Source organism: Miniopterus natalensis, chromosome 4 (genome assembly GCF_054644295.1).
Source record: "Miniopterus natalensis isolate mMinNat1 chromosome 4, mMinNat1.hap1, whole genome shotgun sequence".
NCBI lineage: Eukaryota > Metazoa > Chordata > Mammalia > Chiroptera > Miniopteridae > Miniopterus > Miniopterus natalensis.
Window position 1 is genome coordinate 54,316,243 of NC_142084.1, and position 22,377 is coordinate 54,338,619.

General features: G+C 38.3%; 1 protein-coding gene across 1 annotated transcript; it reads right to left on the bottom strand.

The window, feature by feature from the left end:
- Nucleotides 1-941: 941 nt before the first annotated feature.
- On the bottom strand, nt 942-22,130 carry HPF1 (histone PARylation factor 1). Its single transcript, XM_087816548.1, has 8 exons — nt 22,052-22,130; nt 18,564-18,723; nt 16,452-16,641; nt 14,987-15,085; nt 9,319-9,469; nt 5,648-5,735; nt 2,758-2,930; nt 942-1,215 (listed from the first exon to the last, which is right to left on the bottom strand). The coding sequence occupies exons 1-8, from the start codon at nt 22,097-22,099 to the stop codon at nt 1,084-1,086; spliced, it is 1,041 nt and encodes a 346-aa protein (XP_087672674.1). The 5' UTR covers nt 22,100-22,130; the 3' UTR covers nt 942-1,083.
- Nucleotides 22,131-22,377: the final 247 nt, after the last annotated feature.

The following is a 22,377-nucleotide window of genomic DNA, read 5'->3' on the forward strand; positions in this document are numbered from 1 at the left end:
ATTCACCAATGATACATTGGATAAAGAGTTAATTTCCAAAGTGTACAAAGAACTCATACAACTCAACACCAGGAAGCAAACAATCCAATTAAAAAAATGGGCAAAGGACCTGAATAGACACTTCTCCAAAGGGGACATATAGATGGCCAAGAGACACATGAGAAAATGCTCAATGTCACTAATCATCAGAGATGCAAATTAAAATGGCAACGAGGTATCACCTCACACCTGCCAGAATGGCTCCATCAATAAATCAACATGTGCTGGCAAGGGTGTGGAGAAAGGGGATCCCTAGTGCAGAGCTTGTGGGAATGCAGACTGGTGCAGCCACTATGGAAAACAGAATGGAGTTTCCTCAAAAAATTTAAAATGGAACTGCCTTTTGACCCAGCGATACCACTTCTGGGAATATATCCTAAGAATCCTGAAACACTGATCAGAAAGAATATATGTACCCCGATGTTCATAGCAGCATTAGTTACAATAGCTAAGATTTGGAAACGGCCCAAGTGCCCATCAGCAGATGAGTGGATAGAAAACTGTTACAGTTATACCATGGAATACTACGCAGCTAAAAAAAGGATCTCTTACTTTTTTGACAGCATGGATCTGGAGAGTATTATGCTAAGCAAAATAAGCCTGTTAGAGAAAGACAAATGTCACATGATCTCACTTATATGTGGAATCTAATGAACAAAATAAAATGACAAAATGGGTTCAGATATATGGATGCATGGAAGAGTAACAGATCTCAGTGGGGGAGGGGGTGCTGAGGGGATGGGAAGAGATTAACCAAAGAACATATATGCATAACTCATAGACAATTATATGGGGAAGGCCTGGGGTGGGGTGGGGTGGGGGCTGGATAGAAGGGGCAAAAGGGAGAAAAACGGGAGACATCTGTAATACTTTCAATAATTTAAAACACACACACACACACAAAACAGGGCAGAAGAGATTTATAGACATTTTGGTAAATGTTTCCATCAATTTATTTTCTGTATCCCTTAAAAACAAACAAAAAATCACAAGTTTAATACTAATGCTTTAAAATACTGTACGACAAGGAAAGCCAACTCTCACTCATGCTGCAAGCTGGTCTATGTCCTCTTTACTTCTGTTTGCCAGATGATCTTCAATAATTTCTGCAAAGAGATTCCTCTTCAACAGATTGTATGCAAGAGGTAAAAGCTGGCCAGCAACTTTATGAAAATACTGAAAAATAAAATAACATTAAGCAGAGAATGAAGCAGATGCCCTGGTAATAGAAAATACATCAAAAAAGCAATTGTTTAACAAAACATACTCCCCAAATCATTTTAGCTACTTAATTAATTAGGACTGAATTTTAAGACAGAAACCTGGCATTCTGTCCAAGAGGCAATCTTGTAAATCTAAAAGACTGATGGTATATTTTGAAGGAAATTCAGAAGAAAACCAAGTTAAAAACCTTTTTTAATTTGTTGATAAAGCACTTACTAAGTGCTAAGTACTGTGCTAATAAAACCTTTTCATATATTCTTATATGTTACTTAACTTCTCACAACAATCCGTTTTTTTATTGAACTGGTTCATTTTCTAGCAGGTCAAGGACTGTCATTCTTGTTATTAAGTATCTGTATTATTTTTACTGATAACCATGTATGAGGAGGGCAGAGAAAAGATGGAAATGTGATTTAGAGGAAGCAGAGTTCCCAAATGCGACTCGTAACTTGTCAGAAATGCAAATTCTCAGGACCCACCAAAGAACTCATGAGAACTGTGGGGTGGGGGTGGGGAAATGCACCCACTGTGTTTGAACAGCCCTCTAGCTGACTCTGATGCATGCTAACGTGAGCTGCTTAGTCCAGCTCCTCAGTATGTGAGGAGTGGCAGCATTACCATCACCTGGGAGCATGTCAGAAAGCAGTGTCTCAGGCCTCACCCCAGATCTACCCAAACAGAGCCTGCACTTTAGTATCTCTGGGTGATTCCTATTTACTTTACAGTTTGGGAATTACTGACTTAGACGCTGCCTCTAGAACCGGATTGCCTGTGCAAGACGGCTTACCTCTCTGCTTCATAGGTGACATCACAGGTTACATGGAATTAAATGGTCATGTGTGCACACATATTTTATAGGTAAGGAAACATACAAAGGTATTGGAAAAACTGCCCAATCTTACACAGCTTTTAAGTGGGGGAATGTAATTTAAAACCAAACAGGTTAGCCCTAGAAACATGTAGTAGCCACTATACCTTATTGCCTCTTTGACCTTGAGGCAACTACAGTTGACTAAGCACCAACTTAACTGTTGGGTAAGTTTTTCCTATTTAATTAGCAAACAGTTAATGATAAACTAGCATCTCATATTTTTAATAATTTAAAGCCTATATTAAAATAGTATTTATTCTTCATCTAGGAATTCAAGAACAAGAACAAACACCACCCCATCACAACAGGAAATGAAATGGAGCCCTAGAAAGGTGTGTGTGCATACCCACACATGCATATCCCTTTAATATGTCGAAAGTAAATTCGCTTTAAAGCTGGAGGCAAATAATCTTGGTAATTCACCTTTGCAAGAATAAAAGATGAATTTCAAATAAAAGATACTTTTAAAATATCTGCTTAAAAATCACTTCAAAAAGTTCCCTTTGAAATATATACCCTGCCTATGCTAGAACTTGGGGATATAATGTGAGTGCGTGCATGCGTGTGTGTGCAGGGAGGGATGTGGGACAGGAGAGAGGTTTGCTGGTGATTTTTTTACTCACGTGTGAACCATAACAAAAGAGGTCCATTCCCAACTCAAGCCCCATGCCATAGTCACACTCATCATTAGCAAACTGCACGAAAGTCATCATTTCCTGAATGGGAGCGAAAGCTTTTAGTCTCTCCTCATCACTGGGTGCCTCAACAATTGCCTTGCAAATTCTCTTGAGGTTGGCTGAAAGAAAGCAATGATATTAAAAATGATCTATAACCATCTTCAAAGGTAAAAAAAAGCTGGGATTTTTCCTTCATAGGACTTTTCACACAACTGATATAAACTTGGATGGCACCGTAATTTAGAATGGCAATTTTATAATTTTCCTAATTATGATTCAAGCATAAAAGTGGCTTAACAAAATGATTTCCTGTATTAGCAGAGTGTATTTCATGGTATATCTAGTTGCAATCATGATTTTACTAAGCTTTCAACACTGTTTACTAGGCCAGTCCAGGGATTGGCAAACTATGGCCAAATCTGGCCCAGTCTTCATTTTTATCTGCCCTCAAGCTAAAAATGTTTTTCCATTTTTAAAGGGTTGGGAAAAAACAAAAGAATATGGCAACAGAGACCATATGTAGCCCACCCCAGGCTCTCTTTATTAGGAACTGGATTAGACAAAATCCAAACAGATAATCAAGTTTACCCTTTTTTGCCCTCTCCTACCTTATGTAAAAAAATACAGGAAAAGACAGCAATACAACAGGCAAATCACTGCAGAATTCAACGTTTACCAAAGCGGGAAAGTGCAGCCATGGTAGAAGTGTAATTTGAAGAACACGGAAAATTTCTATAGTTTATCTGAATAAAAAGAACAGTGGTTTAACATTTCTATTTTGGCTTTTGACATTTTTCTTACTATCTGCTGGGTGCCAATGTGTGTCAGCTCTCAGGACACATGAGAATGAAGGTACTGAACAACAGCTAATAAGATGAACTTTTTGATAAACTACCTCCTTGAGGATTACCCAATAATGAAAAAAATGGAGATTACTGAAACCAACAAAACAAATCCTTAAATTAAGTGGCTACTAGACTGGGAAGACAAGATCAGTTTAAACCTTAAGAACCACACCTAAGAATGATATGTGACTATCAAGTTATATGTATGAGGCACAATATTCTATTGATGCTAACTACAAATACAAGGTATAAGGATTATCAAAGGTGGTAAAGATATATTAGGGCTTTTAACTTTGGCATATGATTATCATACTGTGATCTGATGAACACTGTCACACTCTGACAAACTGCCAGTCAATCATTCCTCCCAGCAAATAACAGTAAGGAGCAAGATAATATGAAGTCCTTTATGTCTTGCCACCACTTCTCATTCAAAAATAATTAAATCACTGAAGGATTTAATGTCTAGAGTGTTAGGAAAAAGTAAAGGGAAAGAAAAAAGATCTTTGATAAAACCCCAGGACCACAACCAAGAAAGAGTAACAGGGTTTATTCCAGGCACTACAATTTAAAACACACCATCCTTGAAGTTTTAGATTTTAGAGACCGCTATTTCTGTAAAAAATGTTTCCAACCTTTCCCAAACAAGACAGTAATTCTGCTTGTTAAAACTTCAAATGGACTAGTGCACAGAGGCAGAAAAGAATATAAGCTGCAGACTGGACAGTAAGCTACAGCCCACACGCCTTCCCCATCAGAGACTGAGTACTTCTGGATTTAGGGAGGAGATGTGGGACAGTGGGACAGATTATCCTGCCCAAAAAATGTAATGCAGGCTACATGTGTAATTAAACTTCTTTTCAAGTCCATATTAAAAAAGAAACATTTTAAGATGTTTAATCCAGCTACGCAAAATGATCATTTTCATATGTAATATAGACTGAATTAAAATCAAAATTATAAATTCATCTTCTCAGTTACAGTAGCCACATCTGAAGTGCTCAGCCACATATGCTAACAGCTACCATATATATAGCTGAGCCATACTCATTTTCCCTATGGAATTCCTCTAATGTGCTATGAAGCTGGCAAAAAAATACATCTAAATAATTGTGATATAAGACATCTCAATCTACTGCCTAGAGACTCTGCAGTCCAATGAAGTTTGAGAACAGTTACTATAGGGAACTGGTTAAGACTTCAGATTTCTAGGTCCCAGACCCATACTCTACCAACCAAGGCCAGTTGGTTCTGTTTAAAAAATGGACGGCCAAATACATAAGCTGGGGGGGAATACTAGGTTCTTCCTTGAGGAGACACTAATTTTGACTTTCTAAGTTGTGTTCTCTCTGGAACAGGATGAAAAATAAGGCAATGCAAACGGATGTTCAAAGTAAGAAGGGAATAAAAGGGAGGGCAAAGAGTTTAAAAGTGATTTTGTTTTCTTAACATAGCAACAATTACATATTTTGTGTATGAACAGTCCATTTTCAAAGTGTTTTCAGACTTACAAATGAAGTAGTTCAGGATCTTGGGCTTCTGAATGTTAAGTTAACTTATATGTAGATGAAGAAAATTTTGCATACGATTTCAATAATTACTATACTATATGTTGACTACTGTCAAAAGTTCAGAAAATGTAACCTAGGCACTAGATTAAAATTCCCTAAACACTTTAACTACTGTATTTTAAGCACTATAAGGCAAGCACTGTGCTAAGACCTTACATACTTTTTTATAACCCAAATGGTATTCACCATTATTAACCATTTTACATGACAAGATTTAGTGAAGTTAAATAATTTAAGGTTACACAACTACAAACTAGTTTTAATTCAGGCCTGACTGACCCTAAAACCTGAACTTACTCTTTATCACCAAGGTCTGGTGGCATATGTAAATACCTACTGTTTCTTATAAGGCAAACCTTTCTCCGCCTATATTAACATAAATATTCACATACACATACGTTTATATAAAAAATAGATTACCATCTGTTTCAGGGAGCTCTCTGTACCCAACATCATTTTTATCTACTGGAACAACCAAGCCTGCACCATGAAAGGTCTTTGTCACAGCCTAAGTTAAAGAAAAAAAATAAAATTTAATCATGGTAAATAGACAGAACAAAACAAACAATAACTCACCTGAATCTGACAGAACACACACACAAACCCTCAACATTTCTGTCAAAATATAATTTAATGACATTTTATTTCAGTAAATTTGGATGCCAGGGCAAAAGTTCAGTATTCCTTTTCTTTCAAATTAGCTAAAAGTCAAGCCCTTCAAGTAATTATAAAGCAGTGAAATGACTGGCTGTTATTAATCGTGGCATCACTGACAGGTCTGCAGCCTGATTGGTGAGGGAGAACACCTGCCCACTACTACAGGCGGCAAGCCAGAATACGAGTTTCCTCTAAGGTCAGAGTATCTTTTAGGTAGAAAGTACAGGAACTGGGCTTAAGAGAGACCGAAGGAATAGTTTTTGTTAGCAGGAAGATGAGATAGAACAGGATTCCTCTCATCCATCTTTCCCAAGTCAGACCCACGATTTTTACCTGGAAAATTCAGGCTTGTGTGCAAACTTCCCCAAAGCAGGGCAGTGTCTAGTTCTGTGGTGCCCTTTATGGAGGCAAATAACCTAACCAGTGAGCTATTACTAAGTGGTAATCTCCAAAGACAAAAACAGACCCAACCACAACCACCATCGTGGTTATGTTCTTATAGAACCTAGACTGATCCTGCTCTGGTCTATATTCTCTGTGTTCACACTGGTGACACTATTCTTAGGTCTCTCCTTAACAAGACATCTGCTCCACACAGTCCACTTCTTTGTGTAGTCCAGTGGAAATTCCTGACAGGGAAGAAGGGCACAACCCCTCAAATAAACTACTCTGCCCCCAAGACTGTATCTTACTTTCCTGTAATGTCCCCACTGTCTTGCTTCTTTCACTATCTTCTATTAAGCCACCAGAAGGGACAGATTATTCAAGAAGCTCACAGACAATTGCTCACCACTTGGGGGAAAAACAAGTGAAGTCACAGTTATATCCTATTCTTTATGCCAAAATAACCTGCAGTCAGATTTTAGGGTTAAATGTAAAAATAAAACCATAAAACCACTAGAAGAAAGGCAAGTTTTAAAAATAATTTGGGATTAGAGAAAGAAAAAACTTTTAGATTCAACTATATAAAAAAAAAAAACCTATTGAGAAAAAGAACAAAATTAAGAAAAATTAACTGATGAAAAATATCTGCAATATACAAATAATAAATTAATGAAGTTTAATATATTTAAACTATAAAGGAGTCTTAAAAATAAAGGAAAAGCAAAACACCCAAATTAAAACATAAGAAAAAAAGACTACTTCTAACCCTGACAGAAAAACGGGAAGGATGGATGGGGTTAATGGGGGAAAAAAGGATCATCTGTAACAATTTAACATTTTTCACAGATGATAAACTTTACTAATCCTCTATAAAGAAGTATCAATTATTAGCAAAACATCAGAGTCCTAATTTTATTATGAACAATAGGGATACAAATTTAGGAAAACCCTATACGAGGGTGGTGGTACTCTAAGGCATTAGGATCAGAGGTGGATAGAATGCTATACCCTCATTTTAAAATATCATTAAATCAAAGTCATTTTTAATAATAAAATCTAGGAATAAAAAAGGGCAAAGTGGCATATAAGCAATTAATAAGATGGGGCAGAAAGGATGCTTAATATTAAAAATGTGAATTTTGCTCTCAGGTCTGTCTCACTTGTGATTTTGGACCAGGAAAAAAGCCTCTGTAAACCTCGATTTCCTTACCTACAAAATAAGATGATAATTCCTACCTACTCTGCAGATTTGCTGTGAGAGTCAAATGAGGTAACTCAAAGACTTTGCACTCCAAAGCACTGTCAGGTATTGTCAGTATAGTGCTCTATTGTACTAGAATGGACATATTACTACTCTCATACACAAGGACAAAGTCATTAAGTCACATATGCTAGTGGAAATGAATTTTTCAGGACTAGAAAAGTATTAATTAAATGGAGATTACACAATAACAAAAAAAACTTGGATTTGAAAGTGTAATCAACATGTCTTTGGTAGGATAAAATCATGGTTGTCTTATAATTTCTTTTCTTTGTATTTGTGTTTTTACCAGTTGTTTTCATAAAACGCACACACGTACACACACACACACACACACACACAATTACCTCCCCCCAAAACAACAACAACCCCCCCCACAAAACCATGGGGGAGTAGGCCTGGACAAACATACTTATGAAGTTTAAACCCCAGTCATATCTTACTTATAGTTATGTGAAGAATTAAGGAATTCCCTCTGAAATAAATGATAGCTGATGATAAAAAAAATAAAACAGACTCCAATGAAAGAATTTGCTAACAGCTGTTCTGCACAAATAAGCTCAGTCTTTAGTCAAAAATTAGGAATATATAATAAGGAGATGAGAAATGCTACCCCTATTTCTACTTACAAGGTGAGAGAGGCTCCCTATGAAAATTAGAAAGGTAAAATGGCAACATGAAATCTTTAAAATTTTAAAAACGCACTATTGCAATGAGTTTCACTCAAATGCACACTTTTAGAAACTGTTTCTGGTCTGTAGGAATAAAGAAGGAACTGCTAACACTGCAGTTTAGTGACTAATTTACCAGAACATCACCCTGCAGTTGAGTCACAATCACAGAAGGAACTGAAGTAGGATTTTCAATAACTAAGTACACTAAGGTACTTAGTTACCAATACTAGTGTACTCAAGAGTAACTAGTACTTCATTTGGCCTAAAACATTCAGATGAACCAACCACTGCCGACAATGGTGAGAGGCTGAAGGAGACTGGGGTGCCCTCATTCCACAGTGACAAATGTCCTTCCTCCCCAGAGGTTATAAGGACAAACTCCTATAGAATTCTCATTTACCCCAAAGCAGAATTCTAGTTTGTCTGTTAACTTACTCTGAAACTTGTAAATGATAAACCAAAAGAATCCAACACCTTGCCAAAGTATTTGCTGTGTAAAAAACACTCTACTACTCTGCAGGCACTGGGAGAGATGAAACAGGAAATGCTGACAGGATCAGTAAGAGAAAGGAGAGAGGACTGCTTCAAGACCCACATTTACTGGAGGAAATTAGCAAATCTTTAATATACACTGTCTCTCAAAAGGAAACCACCTTTGAGGCCCTAAGTAAAGCACTCTGAGGCATACCTTTACAAAACTACCTCTAAATGACACCTTGCATGAAATCATTAGCCATTAGACCTTACCCATTAAAAAAAGATTTTAAAGTAAATTACATACAAAGCTGCTTTCACTCAGTTCTATGAAATGAGTAACTGGTAAAAGAGATTAAAAGAGTGGGAAATACTGGCATGAGTTAGGCAACCGCAGTAGTGACATGTCACATAACTCGGCTGTTTAGTGACCCGTGAGCCGCCCAAGCCCTATCCAGTGGTAGCCTCCTGGCAGTGAAGGTGTGGCATAGCCCTGGAAGGAGCCCCTGGGGTGTCCAGCCCTCCTTAGGATGGGGCAGCCGGTGAGGAGAGGATAAGGTGCACGTGGGAAGGAGTCAAGAGAGGGGAAAACCCTATTAAAAGAGCAAAATAGCCAGCGACTAAGAGATTTAAAACCATACTTTCTTATCTCTCTGCTTCATCTTCATGGTTCTCTGTTCCAGCGAGTACCCCAGTTCTCTGGCTGCTTCTGTGAGTTTTTCATCTATGCTTTTCAAGGAAGTAGTTTTCTTTTTATCTGTTACTTCTTTAAGTTTTTTCATCAAAAATAATCTGAAAAAGAAGTAAAAGCCCTCATTATACTATATATAGGCCATGTACTAAGTACAGAGACCTTGGGAAGTAAAGGGAGCTAAGTTAAAAAACATCCAATTCCATACAAGAAAAAGACTGCAGAATAATTACTAATAGCGCTCTCATAATCCCTAATAGATTCAAACAAGGGAAAAGCAGTATAACAAAAAGCTTTCAGCCACAAAACCAATAAATATGATGCAAATTTGCATTACCTCTGTCTACATTAAGATATAAAAGATATTTACAAAGCTGAAAGTAAGCCAAGTGTTAAGTGGCATTACTTGATATTAAGATATGGCATGCTGCTGTGGAGGAGCCTGGAATTAGAGAGTAGTATGTAGACACCAAAAAGGATTTTTATTTTTGAAGGGCCAGGGGACACTGTTATAATACTGAAGATCAGCAGATTTTAAAAAATGTTACCTTCAAATTTGTTTTAAGATAAACCTGGAAACCGTAAAGGGAAATAAAGCTACTTTATAAGCTTATACAGAAGCACAATACAAAACAGTTACTGTAGATTATGGAAATAATTTTGTTTTATCATAAGCAGGTTAAGCCTTTCACAAGCAGAATGAGAGGTCAAGAGTAAAAGGGAGAGGCAGAAGCAACGCTCAGGGGAAGGCAGTCAGCCCCCTTCCTCTGTAGCCGTGACCAGACTTCCAGGCAGAAAGGCACTTCTATTCACTACCGACACTGGACAGTTCGCTATGGACTGGGCATTGTAAAAGACTTAGAACATTTATAGCGGGTGCTATTCTTATCTCCGTTTTATATGCCAGGAAACTGGGGCACAGAGGACAATCCATTTAGCCAAGTTCACAGAGCTAGTAAGGGCGGATTAAAGTGCCACAGAAACCAAGACAACCAAATCACTGTCTTCCGATGACAGCACACACACTAACTACCTTCAGCCATAACCAGCTATGTATCAGGAGAATATGTTTATATTAACCATAAAAATCAAATTAAACATGTGAGGTCTAGGTAAATCAATCTTCATAGTCCTTCTCAGCCTCTCTGGCATGGCATATTTGCCTTCAAATACTATGTGCCTCTTGTTTTCATACTTTCACTCATATACTCCCACCTCGCCTAGAACATCCTTCTTCCCATTTTTTTCTAGTAAGTTCTGAGCATTCAAGGCCTAGATAAAATGTCTCTGTGAAGACTTCTATTGCTACTTATGACACTTAATTGCCATCTCCCACATTTATCACATTATTATGACTATCTCGGTAGCAACGTATGAAGCTTTTGTCTCTCAGCTTAAACTTACTCTCTAATACTTTGCTTTCTGATGCTTACAGTTGCCAAGTACAAACTGAAATAATAGCTGTGAACATTTTGTACTCTGTTGCATTAAAATCCATTGGGGTGCCTTGAACTTTGAATACTACAGTGATCATTTAGAAAATACGGGTTTACTAAATTATGCAGATCTTTCAAATTTTTTCATTGGATCATATTCATTCCAATACATCACAATATGAAAAAATCACATTCATTATTATTACCACTAGTCAGATTAGAAATGTTGTTAGGTAGTGAGAAGCTGTGAAGCTCACAATGGTGATCATTTTCCCCCAACTCTAATTTTTATTTTTGAAACACTGAATTTTAACCACTGGCAACAAATAGTCAGTTGTTTTCTTTGGTTCATTTGAGAAAAATGTCTACCAAATACCCACGTCTGAATAGCCCGAGTGTGTCAGTCACTCTCTCCAGTAAAAGGGGAAAAAGTTCAGCTCACAACTTGATCACGCAAGAGCTTTTTCCCTGAGGCAAACTAATACTTGTACGCAGCAGTGCTTTCTTTCTATGTATGTCCCATTTCACCACACAGACTGTTAGAGATGCGTACTCAATGACGGAGCTCTAATACTGTCACTGCTTCATCACTGACGTTCTTCAATGACATGCATTATATTACTGTCGTCAATAATATAGTGACTGCAAATTTGGCGGCACTGCCCTGATTCCTGCCAAAGTATCAACAGTATTACCCACCATTCATTACCTCTGTGTCATTGGTGCAAAAATGACATCTTATCATCATGAATAGTTCTGACCTCACAGGCCTCCTAAAAAGGTGTCAGGGACCCTCTAAGGGTACACACACGGTCCTTTGATAATTGCTATTTAGTTAATGGTTTCAAACCTGACTATATCAGAACCTCCTGGGTTACTAGTTAAAAGTACTTTACATTGAGCTAGTGCTTGAAAATCATTGTCTATGGCAGTAAATGCACATTACCCAGTACAGCGGGGTAGGGTGGCAGAAAAAGTTGGGGCAGCAGGCAAGAGGAAAAAAGATTACTTAACAAGACCATCTAAGGTCTGATATATTAGATAAAATAAACTACATTTATTCTTTTAATAAGTACCAAATCAATTTCAATAGTTTTTAATAGTTTTTGGGCCCTGCACAAAATAAGTGTTCATTAAATGTAGGATAAATGAATTTTAAAAACTTAAGTATCAAAATTAGAGAAGTATAATTTTGTGTTACATTTAGACATACTTAGAATGTGTATTTAAAAAAACAAAACAAAACTGAGTCCTGTTCTAGATGTACTGAAGTGGAATCTCTAGAGGTAGGACCTGTGGAGCACTTTTAGCCAGTAACCCAGGAGGTTCTGATATAAAGTCACATTTGAAATCATTAACTAAATAGCAGGTATTTGGTGGAACCTTGGGGGTCCCTGAAGTCAACAGTATTGTTAAAGTTATTTGAAGGGAGGAAAAAAGGAATGGAAGAAAATTCACTTCTAATTTTGTTGCCCAAAGATAAATGAAAACTTTGAATATATGCAGAGTTTTTTCTATGTGCATTAAACAGTATGAAAATGGAATCATTCTACACTATTTTATTATTTGCCCTCTTCATATATCAAACATCTTTCCAAATCAGCATATCAGTAACCTGGCAATATAGTGTACGGACATTCTATTTATTGACCTAATATTTCCTATTGCTGGATATGTTGTTTCCAGTTTTTTGATTTTTATCAATTACCTGTAATATACATACATATCTGTGTACCTGTCCAAAATTTCTTTAGACAAATAGCTAGAAATGAAATTGCTGACTTAAGGGTACAAATGTTTTCTTTAGTTAGCACAGTACCCGGCAGTGTTAAAAATCTGTCACAACATCTTGGAATAAGGTTGTTCAAATTGCTCTCTATAAAAATTTTACCAATTAACACTTAGACCAGTCAAGTTTCTTACAATCTAGTTGGGTATTATCATTCTTTTATCTTTAGTAATCTTTGCTGGTTGAATTTGTAGACTACTCTTGCACAGAGCGAACTCAGTTACCTGGGCATAAGAATAATTTGTTTAGGATAAACAGTGATGGATAAATGGCATAGCTCAGTTAGCTGAACATCATCATCCCATGCACTGACAGGTAGCCAGTTCAGTTCCAGGCTGGGTCACATGCCCGGGCTGCGGGCACAATCCCTGGTGGGGAGATGTGCAGGGGGCAGCCAATCAATCTTTCTCTCTCATTTATGTTTCTCTCTCTCCCCTCTCTAAAATCAATAAAATAAAATAAGAAAAACCAATGAAAATATGAGATCTGGGGAATTTAAAATTTTCCATCCTTTATTCTTATAATTAAGATAGAATGATTTAACTATAAACAAACATTGACAATAATTTTTACTACCTTTTTATATTTTATTGGCCATTTGCTGTTTTTGTTTGTTTTGGTGAGCTGGGAGTACGTGTCATTTACTCATGTTTTTCTACTGGGTTGCTCATCTTAAATAAATTTCTTTGAAAAGGAAAAAAAAAAAAAATCATTTGTAATAAATGTTCTACCTTAAAATACCTTACTCAGGCTGATACAGAAATAAACTAAATTAAATGTTCTGAGTAGCTTTTTAAGAAAAGGAATGTCTTAAAAACTAAAACAGTTGTAATATATTTTTGCCTTTATGTTTGAGACAAATTATTGGAGATAGAAAACATCTGAGTGAAATAGATACTCAAATACTTACTTGCTGGTCTTCACCTAAATTATAAATTTATCACCAATTTTTTTTTTCTTTTTCTTTTCTGTGTTCTCCAAAAAGCTAAAAAAATACCAAATAAGTCTTGGATTATTTTATATAACCACTATAAATTTCTTTTTAAAAAATATTTTTAATAAGACTAGTGAAAAATTAGGTGTTTTTGCATGTCAAAGTACCTGTAGAATGAATAAATTAATTATGGAGCATCTACTATGGGGCAGGCACTGTACACAAGAAAGCCTCTGCCCTCATGGAACTGACTTGTTAGGGCAAGAGACAAACAATAGGCAAGTAAACAACTATAGTTTCTAATAAAGATGGCACCAATTTCAATTGAACTATAAATGTGAAGGGCTTAAAAAAACTATAAATTCTATATGAATTATAACAGTTACTATAAGAACAGACACTATAAGAACTATATAACGGAGACAAGCAACATTTTATAAAACTCAGAGGCATCAGAAGAGAAAGAACCTTTTTTGGATGTCTACAATGAGTTGCCCTTTAAATACACTGGTATGTGTGACACATACATAATAGTCTAGTGGGTGTACTGGGTTGACTGAGGCTGTGCTTCTGCTGTGTCCATCAGTGAGCACAGCTGTAGAAGCATCTGACTGTTCCAGAGCAGCTGCAGCTGAGATCTCAGTACCTGGTCTTCAGCTGTATGAGGGCTGAGAGGCAGAGGGCAGGGCATCCATTTTACTGGCACAGATTATATCAAAGCCACTTGCTGTGGCAGCAGCTGTCTGTTTTCCAGTTTCCTGATGGTGGCAGAGACAAACTCCATTGGTGAGCCACATCTGTCATGTTCAGGAGGTTCAGGCTGCTCCACCAGCCCTTCCAAAGATGTTATGAGCACTCGCTTTACTGTATTAAATCTTTCTGTTTGAACTAGATACAGTGGGTTATTACAATGAATTCATAATGATGGTGTTTAAAATACCGTCATCTTTTTGTCCTGGCCGGCATGGCTCAGTGGCTGAGCAATGACCTAGGATCCAGGAGATAGAGGTTCGATTCCCAGTCAGGGCACATGCCTGGGTTTTGGGCTTGATCCCCAGCAGGGGGTGTGCATGAGGCAGCCGATCAATGAGGACTCTCTCATCATTGATGTTTCTATCTCTCTCTCTCCTCCTCTCCCTTCCTCTCTCTGAAATCAATAAAGACATATTTAAAATAAAAATTAAAAAATAAAATACCATCCTTTTTTACTAAAAAAAAATCTTTTGATTTTGCCATGGGAAAACTGAGGTGAAAATGAAGTAATAGTTTCATTAAATAAAGTAGTTATATGAGACATACAGTTTTGGTGAAAAGTAGAATAGGGGTATGGATAAGACTACCTGCAAAAGTCAGAGATTATCTCTAGAAATCTAGAATTTTTAGGTTACCTCAATTCCCCATATAGCACAAAAATTATAAACAAATATTATAATTAGAAAGGGATTAAATATTTCCTTACCTAACTGCAGCAAACACATTATCTCCATTTTGAACAATTATACAGTTTTTCTTTGCTTCATTTGTACCAACATATACTGGAAGTTCATCAGGAGAATCCCTGTTTAAGTAAAAGATATTAAAAATTTAGCTGCCCATAATATACATTATTAGGCAAGTAGTACTTTTAGGTCTATAGACAACAATTTATATCTGCATGCTTTTTTTTTTTTTAAATTGGAATATGCCAGGTTTAAGCTCTAAGTTTCTTAGGAATAGCTACAACAAATCATACTTATATAACAGACCCTAAAATTAAGATTCTTAAGCCCTGGCCAGTTTGGCTCAGTTGGCTGAGTGCTGTCCCATGCACGAAGAGATTGCAGGATTGATTCCCAGTGTGGGCACATGCCCAGGTTGCGGGCTCAATCCCCAGTAGGGGGGGGCATGTAGGAGGAAGCTGATCAATGTTTCTCTCTCCTTCTCTCTCCTCTTCTCCCTCTCTCTAAAATCAATAAAAACATATTTAAAAAAAAATTCTTAGGACCTAGTTACTTGTATAACTAAATATAAGAAAAGGGGGATTACAGCCTATCAAAAAGAAGTAGAAATGATTATACACCATCATCTCAACCCACCCCCAGTTTTATAGTCTGTGGAAAAAATAAGGTAGAAAAACAAAAGAAACAGGACCGACAGGATTATAAAACATTAGAGGTGAAAGGATGTGATTTATATACATATAACCAAATTCTTTTATTTTACAAATTGAGGATACCAATACAGAGAGATGAAGTAGTCAGCTAAGGTCCTGGTAAGTTAGTGGCAAAGCCGTAGGCAGAGTCCACGCTACCCAATTCCCAGCACTGTGTGCATTCCACTGTACCACAACACTTCTCTCTGGGTACGGTTCCTCTACTTCCTCCACTCTATTATCTTACAGTTAATCTTTACTTTAAATGACAGCATCTCTACTGGTACAAGTGCACAACATATTTTACCCCTCAATTACTTCTATTTCTTTAACATTCTAAGCACCTTGCACATATCCATTTAATCCCCTTAATATTCTAGTAGGTATGTACATTATCCTCATTTTTATAAGAGAAGAAACTGAGTCACAGAAATTCAGTCACTAATGACAGGCACAGGGTCACTCAAATAATAAACAGTAGGACCAGTCAGTAGGACGTGACTCCACAGCACATTCTTAACTACAGGTTGCCTGTATGGCCCCTGCTCTAAATTATCTTCCTTGAGCTAAAAGAGCTCTCCTGAATCCAAAAGAAAAAAAAAGTTTATAACCAAAAAGGAAAAACCAGTGAGGTTAAACCTAGAGTAGGTTAGAATGGCAACAGAACAACAGATGGCCCGTGTATCCACAAATAAGGGGAAAATATGCCCTTCATCTTGGGTGACACCAGTGAATATTTATTTATGCTTGTCAGAAGGATAGTAACTATATTTTAGAGGAAAAGATCCTTTACCTGAAATACCCCATGTGGAACTGAGTTTTATTATCTCCAATAATTATTGTCTGGAACTCAGGAGGATCATAGTAAAATCGCCAGTGAAGGTTAAAATTCAGGCTTGCTGATTTTTTCCCCATTTTATGTTTCCCGGCAAGGATATCATACGGACCCACTAATCGAAGTCCAAGGCTTGCAGAAAGTGAATCTATAAATTAAATAAGTTTATTTAGACAATAACTTTCTGGAGGCAGATAGGACATAATGCCTTCTATCAGTAAACTATTTCTAAGCAATTGTCTTAAAAAACCTTTTAAAGAAAAAGAAAAATCTTTAGTTACATGGGAAGATGTTAGTTATAAACACTCGATGGAAAAGAAATCAGAGCAAAAAAATGTGGCACTTATATTTAGGATTTCTTCTTAAATTTACCACTGAATGCATTTCAGACATTCCTGCTGTCTGTTATTTTGGCTAAAGCACAACTGTTTTGTTTTCCTATGGGCACATTAGAGCTGCAACACTTACCTTGTCTCATTACTAGGTTCTTGTGAGCCTAAAATAATTGTAGCACACCCAGATTAAGGGAAAGGCACAACAGATAACAAAAGAGTGTGCATGAAGATAAATAACTTATTATTAAAAAAATGTATTTAATGAAAAATTTCTTTCCCCTTCCCTCGACTTCAGCTAATTATCACTGTGGGATTCCTTTGCCTCCTTGACAGTCTATCTGGCCAACCCAAATCCTGGATGATTCCTTCTTTCTCCATTCCCAGATCACAGAGGGAGAATGTTAAATAATACCAGAGTCATGAAGTCTGCTCAAATGTACATTCTTACAACATCAGATGCGTCCTCGTTGTTCCTCTAAGAGGGAGGTAAGCACTCCAGGCAGAATCTGATATGTAAGAGGTGGGAATGGAGAGAGGAAGAAAATTCTTGGAAGAGGTAACAACGTGAATAAAGGTACAGTTTCCTTGGAGGGGGGAAATCGTTCAGCTTAGCTGGAAGTTAGGATAGCAATATAAAAACTAAAACCACCCATCTTACTAGCCACTGGTAATAAGTTTAATAGTCTGGTATATAACAGTCTGATGAACAAATATAAACACAGAGACATTTTAAAGGGAGATCATGTTGTTTTTTAATGTTTTTTAAATTTGTTCTCCACCTTGTTCTTACTTAAACTTTCTGATTATTTCCCCATGCTATTAAATTTTTTAACATAATTTTTAATACCTGCACAGTGTTCCATTATAGATAATTATTCTATTGATATTTACTGGTTAACTTTTTTACTATTCTAAACAATGCTTCAGTGAACATCTTGCTAATACATATTTGTACACAGCCATGAATATTTTTAGAGAAGTTGCTGCAGTTTAAGTATTTTGATACACTGCCATAATTCAGTCATCTACCAATATAATTCATTTCCGTCAATAATATATGAGTGTTTCTCTCCTCCCACCTCATGCAAAAAATTTAAACAGCACAAAATGGTAAGAGTGAAAAGTAACTCCGTCACAACCATTACGTCTTTTGTGTATCCTTTCAGAGACAGTATAAGTACAGAGAAAGTATATAGGGATGTGTGTATGTATCCTTAACTTTTTTTTCTTTTTAATACTAATGGCAGCTGCATACTCTATACATGCTTTTCTTTTTCACTTAAAATCTTTCAGGCATAATAATTTATCATTGCCTAAAAAATGTGATTCATTCTTTTAAAACTATGAATACTCATTGAATAGATGCATTACTGGTGGGCATTTAAACCATTTCTTATTTTTTGTTTCAATAAATATCACTGAACATAACTTTTGGCTCACCTAATCCGTAAGACCAAGTTCCTAGAAGTAGAACTGCTAAATCATACTAAAACTCCTGCAACGTATCAAAGTACTTGTTTTCTTTCAAACCCTCATCAAAGCATGTCATGAAATTATTTACCTTTGCCAGGATAGCAGATGATAGTTACGTATTATTATTATAGCATAATTTTATATTTCTATTAGAAACATGTTTGAAAAGGTTCCTTTTCTATGAAACGCTTAGATCCTTGGTTCAGTTTCCCACCGTCTTTTCTATTGGTAGAAGCAGGAGAATGGTTCTGGAGCAACTCACCAGCTGGCTTTTCAGGATCAAGTTCTTCACAGAACTTCCAGAAGTGATAGAAATCTTCAGGAAGAGGAAGTTTATAATGACTTTCTACTTCTTTTCGAAGGTCACCGGAGACATCTGCATCACAGGATTTAGTCTTCTTCACATCAACTGTTTTTTCACACTGAAAATTGGCATGCGAAATGTTTTGTCTCCAAAAATGGAAATAACTTTCCTTAAAAAACATTATTCATTTCTGTTTACCCAACTCTATGAGATACATATGTTTTCTTTAAAACTCTATAAATGGTATTTCTGAGTAAAATCTGGGGATTCTTTTGGGGCAAAAAAGGACAGTTTATAATATATAGTGGTCAAGAGAGACTCACACAGCAAGTCTTTAAAAGTATTCCTCTAAGATAATGGAAGCAGAAAACGAACAAAAAACAAAAGTAAAAAAAGAGGTAAAAAGTGGGGAAAGAGAAATAAGGAAAAGGCAAGTTTTGCCTTTTTTTGATAAGTGGGATGTCATCATACCTTTTGTTTAAATAGATTGTCACCAGATCAAATGCAAACTGTCAGAATAACTGGATATAAGGGAATTTACCAGTTGAACAATTATTTCAAAAGGCCCTATAATGCCAGGACTAGATTATAAAACTTATCTCCAACATGTGTGCAACGTAGGTTCATTATATAAGTACGCCAGGTTTTACACTGCACATTAGATATTTGATAAATTTCTATAATGCTAAAGTATTTAGTTGAAGGCTACTTAGCTTTATTTTATAAACAGCAATCTGTTTTTCTTTCTAGAATCTTTCTTGTGAATCAAGTTCTTTCTTCTTATTCCTTCCTTTCCACCTACATCAGTCAGTGCTTCTCAACCAGGGAGATCCTCCCCCCCCCCCCCCCCCCCCCCCCCGCGCGGGGAAACGTTTAGTAATGTCTGGAGAGCTTTTTGGTTATCACAAATTCAGCGGACAGGTACTACTGGTATTCAGTAGGATAGAGGCCAGGGACACTGCCAAATATTCTACCATGCACAGGACAGGCCCCTTTAACAAACACTTATCTAGCCGAAAATGTCCACAGTGCCAAGGCTGAAAATTTCTAACCTAAATGTTTCTCATATTTATATTCTTCCATTTTCCCAGTAGACTCAAGTTTATTGATGCTACTTTAGGCAGCGAAGTCTACAAAGATGACACGTACGAGAATGTTCTTGACAGCACTAAGAGCAGAAAACAGAATAAAAATGTCATATGACAGGAGAATGGATAGTTACAGGACTTTCAAACAATGTAATATTACACTTAGTGAAAAGGAAATATAGCTACACACAATATGAATCAGTCTTCATAATAGAATGTTGAATGAAGGGAAAAGCCCTTGAAGATTATATGCAGCATCATAGCCTTTTTATGAAGTTCAAAAGCAACAAATAAATATTGTTTCAGGCATACACTCATAGGCGATATATCTATAAAAAGAGGGCAAAGGAAAACATAAAATCCAGAATGGCAGCTACATCAAATGTGGGTGACATGAAGTTAGGCAGAGGATAGGTGAGGAACACAAGTAGATATAGAGGGATTGTCAGTGTTTTAGTTCTCAGGTTGGGCAGCGGGCTTACAGGTGTTTGTTATATTATTAATACACAAGGTAAAAGAGGACCATGCATTGGCCAATGATAAGTTTATTATGCCAGGGATTATGTCTATCTGAGGTCATAAAAAATTAAATATAACAAAAAAGGTGCTGAAATATGGACCCAAAAATGGATGCTGATAATAGCAAACAACAGTACTAAAGATAACAACAGTAAAAACAATACATAATAAAAAAGTAGTTGTTACACACTATGTGCCAGGCCACAGTTCTAAGGATTTTCCATGGATTAACTCATTTAATCTTTACAACTACCTTATGAGCAAGTTAATATTATCCACATTTTACAGATGAGGAAACTGAAGGGCCCTAACTATAAAGTGAAAGAACAGGGATTAATTTAAACCCAGGTGGGCCGGCTCCTGAGCACAGATTCAACCACTTCATGCTGCTTCTCCAGCTACAAATATACAACAGTTGGAATACATCAGGTTCTGACCTATCCTCTCTTCTGTTTCAATAACCACCTTTGGTTAAATTTCAAAGACTGGCTCAGACTTAAGACGTTAGAAAGAAAAGCCGCAATCCATCTTGCTGAAAGGCACTTTTGCAAAATGGTGAGAGTACCTGGATTGACTCCTGACTTCTGATTTCCAGCTGTCACCTTGGGCAAGTTACTTAACCTGTCTGTGCAAGTTTTCTCATCACAGGGTTTTTATGAGGGTTATTTGTAAAAATACACAGAACAGTCCCAGCACGCATCACATATAGATGCTGGCAATTATTGTTAGCTACAGTCTCTACAGGATCATCTTTATTTTTGATATTTTGTTTCTATCACTGTCAAAGCAGTTCACAGCACCAAAAGGAGATATGGATTGTTTTCAGCTCTGCCTTACCTCACACACCAGTTCAGCATCTCTCCAAGTCCCAAATAACTAGAATTTTGTGCAGCTGTTCCCTTCAGAGGCTGCACTTACCCTTTACCCGTGTTCCTAGAATGCATGACCCAATACAATGAATGCCCAGAACCAGGCCCTCAGTTACTCAGACCCTTTAACACTCTCACCCTGTTCAGTTACAACATAGCCACAGTGATTTTTCTAAAACTCTACCTATCACAGCAACAGTTCTTTCCAGCCTGACTCTCCCTATTGGTACTGTAGTGGTTACAGAACCTCTGAAATCATTTAAAAGTGTGAGAGAAATGCACACACTTCATGCCCCTCCCTCATTAGCTCACTCGCGCCTCCGATCAGGTCCCCCTGACTTTCCCAGGTCGCAGGCTCCACCTGGCGGAACTCCGCGCTGCGCCCCCACATCCTCGACACACACTTCTTACCCCTTATTCCTCTTCTCTGCCTTCAAGAGCCCCGTGAAACGCGTGCGCTGCCCTGAAAGACTTCCTCAACAGCCCCCAGGGGCTTATGAACCCCCCTTCACGATTTCCACAGCACTTTCTACACATTTTTGTCACAAAGCCAAACAAAAAAGTTACGGCCACGCGTTCAATTCCCTCGCGCCCGCCTCCCTGGGCCGGGGGCAGTTGTCGGGCGGGCGCCACAGGACCCGCGTCGAGCCCGCGGCGCCCCGCACAGCGCCCGCCTGGCTCTCCGTCTCCAGTCAATTCGGGGGGCGGAACGACTGAGCCGCTGGCTGTCCTCAGCGGCTCCCATGAACCTCGCGGGGCGCGGAGCAGAGGCAGGGGCGCCACCTCTCTGGTCCCAAACCCAGCTGCCCCGCGGGAAAGAGCGAGCCCGCGCAGGGTCGCGGCGCAGCCCGGTCGCAGGCGCGCCGCACGCTCAGGGATTACTGGGTAGAGGCGATGCCAGGCGCTGCCCAGCGGGGCCCCGGCTACCACCCGACGGCCCGCGGCGCCCGCACTGCCTCGGCGGCGGTACCTGCTGCCCCTGCCCGCCGGGCCTGCGCTTCCCGCCGCCGCGGACCATTCTGCAGCCGCAGCGCCCGCGGACTCCCGCGTCCCGCCGCGGCTTCCGAGCGCCGCCGACTACTTCCGGGTTCAAGGGCCGCCTATCCGACTCCCTGCGTCCCCCGCAGGGCGACAGTTTAGAGAGAAGGCTCCGCCCATGCCCCGCCCCAGCCGGGAGGCGGGGTCGGCTGAGGCTCCGCCCACTGCCCGGCCGGCTGCAGGGTGGCTCAGCGCCCGCTCTGCCCGGCTGCGTGCGCGCGCGGCTAACCCCCTATGCGGAGCCTGTCCCGGGGACGC